The 4,821-nt window shown below is 35.1% G+C and overlaps 1 protein-coding gene and 1 pseudogene across 1 annotated transcript; both read left to right on the top strand.

Moving 5' to 3' along the window:
- Positions 1 to 2: 2 nt before the first annotated feature.
- On the top strand, positions 3 to 1,640 carry LOC105119575 (probable alpha,alpha-trehalose-phosphate synthase [UDP-forming] 9; the record flags this gene model as incomplete). Its single annotated transcript, XM_011017720.1, has 3 exons — positions 3 to 272; positions 501 to 774; positions 865 to 1,640. Coding segments are annotated over 3 exons (877 nt in total), but the record flags the coding sequence as incomplete, so codon positions are not given.
- Positions 1,641 to 2,927: 1,287 nt separating this feature from the next.
- On the top strand, positions 2,928 to 4,156 carry LOC105119574 (uncharacterized; annotated as a pseudogene).
- Positions 4,157 to 4,821: the final 665 nt, after the last annotated feature.

Here is a 4,821-nt window from a genome sequence, read left to right as displayed (position 1 = left end):
AGCTTTAGGAAACTTTCCATTGACTATATTATCTCAGCATACAAGAGGACATCTAAAAGGGCAATATTCTTGGACTATGATGGAACAATGGTGCCTCATACTTCTCTTGCTAAAACCCCCACTCCTGAAGTCATCTCTATTCTAAACAATCTTTGCGCTGATCCCATGAACAGTGTGTTTATAGTTAGTGGCAGAGGAAAAAAGTCCCTGAGTGATTGGTTTGTTCAATGTGAAAATCTGGGTATAGCAGCTGAGCATGGATACTTCTTGAGGTATTTTAATAGTTATTAAAACATTGAATGTCTAGCTTACTAATTTTGCTAGCAAGGATAACTTTTTGTCTATTAAATGGAGCCTGTAAGGTTCAAACACAGGAGTCATTCAAGGAAAGTTAACTTCTCCACTTCTTAGGTGGCTGCAATATTAGTAAATGAAGCTAGTGGTTTTCTATTAATTTGGTAGGATCCCTTTTTGTAAGATGTTGCCTTTTCTTCTCGTAGGTGGAGTGGGATGTCTGACTGGGAAACAAGTTTTTTGGCTGTGGATTTTGATTGGAAAAATATTGCCGAACCTGTCATGAAATTGTATACAGAGGCAACTGATGGTTCCTATATAGAGGTTAAGGAGAGTGCCATGGTATGGCACCACCAGGATGCTGATCCAGATTTTGGATCTTGCCAGGCCAAGGAACTGTTAGATCATCTGGAAAATGTCCTTGCAAATGATCCAGTAGCTGTTAAGAGGGGCCAGAATATTGTTGAAGTAAAACCACAGGTATGCGTGCTTTTTGTTTATGGTTTGTTTCTGATTTTTTTTCCTTTTTGGTTTTGAAAGTGGTCTAACATTGACCTTAAAAATGTGCAGGGAGTAACTAAAGGGTATGTTGCAGAGAAGGTTCTTTCCAAAATGATTGCTAGTGGGAAACCCCCTGGCTTTGTGTTGTGCATCGGGGATGACAGATCTGATGAAGACATGTTTGAAAGCATATCAAAAACACCATATAGCTCATCACTCCCTTCAGCTCCAGCGATCTTTGCATGCACTGTTGGCCAAAAGCCAAGCAAAGCTAGATACTATCTAGATGATACTGTTGATGTATTAGCTTTGCTTCAATGCTTGGCTGATGCTTCAAGATCAAACTTGAGTAACACAGAAACACAAGTTTCTTTCGATAATGTTGTACGGAAGGAACCGTGATTCTTCCCTTTCCATGCAATGACACAGGCTGAACAAGCACCTTGGTGTCTGTATGGTTGGGTGCAAGAAGGGTGCTTGTTTTGATAATCCTTAGTTTCTATACAGTAGGTTTCGCCGGAAGCTGGTTTCTGATATTAACTCATCTGTTGCATGCTGTGTGGGGATCGATGCTGGTGCTTTGCATGATGCAAGATGGGATGATGAAGAATTTGTGGTCTCAATCAAGCATGACTAATACATTTTATCTTTTTTACCCTAAAAAATGCAGGGAAATGAGGGCTGGGGGGGTGGGGGTGTAGATACTGTGTAGTTCACAGGTTCAGATGTTCATCATCATACGTAGTGTTTACTGATAAGAGAACTATTTAGGTTTTTTGTATACATGTTTTTTTATTATATAAGAAAGGCATTCTTTAGGAGGCCATACTTGTCTATCTTGTTTTCAGCAAGGAGATTCTTTAATGTTTTTTTCTTCTTATTATGTGCCATCATGTTCTGTTAAGTCTGAACTGTTAAATTAAAATTTAACATTCAATGTACATGATTTAGGTAAAAAAATGATTATGAATTCATAATCTGTATTTTACAAGATCTTTTATAAATATTAATGCAGTTGCGTTAATATATTAAATTTATAACTTGAAATTTATATTAATATTAAAATGTAAAATTAAAAAATATTTAACAAAAAAAGTTAAGGGTTATTAAAATCATCTTTTATTTAGTTATATAAAAATAAATTTAATAAAATTAAATCAAAATAGATTATAAAGATAGATTAAAAATTAATCAAATGTAAAATTATAAAATTAAAAAAATAAAAAGTTCATAAAATAAATTAAGAAAAATTAAACATTGAAAAATAAAATTAAAAAAAAAACACAATCCTCGGGTAGGTATTTTTAGATTCAAAAATCTATTTTTCAATTATTATTTTTCTTGAAAAACACTTAAAAGTCATCTTAGAAACCTAAATAAACTCATGCATGGCTTTGAAGAACCAAAAAATAGGTTAAAGGACTAAGATTAAACCTAAATAACTTTTGAGCTCAAATCTATTTTTTCAGGTAAAATAAAAATAAAAAATATTTTATTAAAACTCATCTTATCAAATAAAATCTATATATAATAATTTTTTTCATAGTTGAAATTAATGCTAATTGATAATTTTTCTCTTTAATTAGAATCTTTCTCTAAACTAGAAACTTGGAAGAAAATAACAAAATTTTATATTAAAATCAAATATTTAAAAACTAAAAGGGCCCATGTATCAATCGAAAAGTAAGGAAGCAAAGTAAATTTTATGCATCAATTTTAGAATCACCACCTAGTTTCCCATTTTTCTCACCCTAGTTCTTTGTTTGCTTTTTTTAATAAATCAAAAGTTATTGGCTATTAATCTTGACAAAAAAGAAAAAAGAAATCACCACTCAAAACGTGCATATTATAAGAAACACTCTATTTAGGTTCCTTAGAATTTATTTTCTCTCACCTTATTTAGAACATTTTATTGAAGATTAATAATGAAATATAAAACATGATTTATTTGCAGGGATTTGAAAAAACGGTAGTTGCATGGCGCGTGGCATTCTTCACTCATTTTGGATTTGCATTTTTCTAGGCATCCTAGGATTTCACTAACTGTTGACTATTTATAATGGGCCACGTAAAGGTCATACCAAGACATTAGAAAGGGCCCATAGACAACAATCTGACATCTGACATCCCAGGTCAACCATTAGCCCTAGAGCGAAGTCTTAAAACAACCAGCCTCAAGAGACCGCAAAAGTAAACAATGGCTTCTTCTCGCATCACTGTCTGTGCGCTAGCCGTCTTTTTCATCTTCTCCCTCTCACAGGTATATTTATTTGGGCGAACCCCTATTGTTAGAAACCCCAAAATGTTTTGCTTGGTTTCTGCTGTTATAATGTAGAAGAGAAGGAATGAAACTGGAAAGATGTCATTTACTATGCAGGTTGGAGCTGCAAACAAGCTCAAATTATCGCCATTTGAGTCGGCACTGGACACGCTGCAGAGTCAGATCGGGTAAGTTTTTTGGGTTCCCTTTCCTTTTTGCCTTCTCTATCATAGAACTGTATTTGGTCAACTGTAAAATTGGGATCTTCAAATGAAATATATTTGCTATTGTATTGGACCCGAAGGATTAAGTCAGGAAAAAAAAAGCCATAGCTTGTGCTAAATGTATAGCTAGTAGCCATAGTGTTATACATTTTTCATTTTTATCTTATTGATTGAATGTATCTTATTTCCCGGTGGACCAAAAGATTTATCATTGCTTTGCTTCTTAAATTTGCAGCTATGCCTTCAAGAACATTGGTTATCTTCGCCGATCAATGACACACTCATCATTCTCCGAGGAGAACAATAAGGCGTTGAGCATTCTGGGATCAAATGTGATTGACACATCTGTCTATATGTAACCTTGGAAAGGACGCTGAGATCTCCTCGAAAGACCTTAACCGCCGGATAGCAGATAACGCTAAAGTGGACACTTCATGTGCTGTCATGTGCTGTTGATGGGATGAGATTGGGTTTGCACAATGTCGTTAGAGTTTCTCCCAAAACTAATTCGACGACTCCCTCAGTGGTTTGCAGTGCTTTCAGGGCGTTATTTGGGGCTATTGCTATTGACACTAAGAAGGCTGATGATGCTGGCATTGTGTTTTGGAAGGTTCACTGTCGTGAGGTTGGAAAAGCTACGGTTGTGTAAGTGAGCTTTCTCTTATCATTGTTCATAGAAAATGTGTACGAAGTGGTGTTTGCCTAGGTAGGGGACTCTACAGCAGGTTGACTGTTAATATGGTTATGTAAATAATATTTGTTTGCCCTGACTCTGAATTTGGTTGAAAAATGCATGTTTATGTTGGAGAAGTAATATTTTTGTACACAGAATACCCTTTGATTTGGTTTTGCTTTCTCACGCATGTGACATTAAGTAGGTTTCGGGAACCTTGTTTCAGCTATGTTTATTGGATGAGAGTTGGGAAATGTACGCAACAACCTCGAGGCTCGTCACCGTTAGGATTTTACATGACAAGGCAAACTAGATGATAGATAGCAGCGTATTGAACAACTGCTATTATTGGGGGCTATACGCATTCTTTGTTGTCGTTCAGCACGTTTCACTGGGTAATAGGCGTTCGTTTTTGGCCTAGGTGATAAGTCTATCTACTTGTTTCTCAACTAATAATCTCCTGTAGATGTTAGGATGTTAATCCAATCAGGGACTAGCTAGGGCTTTTCAGGACAAAAGTAACCTAATCAATGTTATTCATTTATTTGCGTTTTCTACAAATGTGAATGCAAAATCAAACTTCTGTCATAACGTGACCACCTCAGCTAATTTTGGTACTAGTTATTTTCTTGACCAAACAACTTTGAAGGGACCAAAGCACAGTTACCAAAAAAAAAACACTATTTCCCGTCATGCAATAATCAGTTTTTTCTGGTGATGTTTTTCTGGCCCTGAGCTGCGTGTATCGCCATGATGCCATAGACCTTGACATTTGATTTCATAGACAGGAAGTTTTTTTAAAAAAAAAAAATTTATGTGAGATATCCGATCTAGTTTGTATATATACAAATATATTTTAATTAATTTTC

Source organism: Populus euphratica, unplaced genomic scaffold (assembly GCF_000495115.2).
Source record: "Populus euphratica unplaced genomic scaffold, PopEup_1.0 scaffold3169.1, whole genome shotgun sequence".
Lineage (NCBI taxonomy): Eukaryota > Viridiplantae > Streptophyta > Magnoliopsida > Malpighiales > Salicaceae > Populus > Populus euphratica.
The sequence above is the reverse complement of the archived record's forward strand: the minus strand, read 5'-3'. Positions and strand labels throughout refer to the sequence as shown.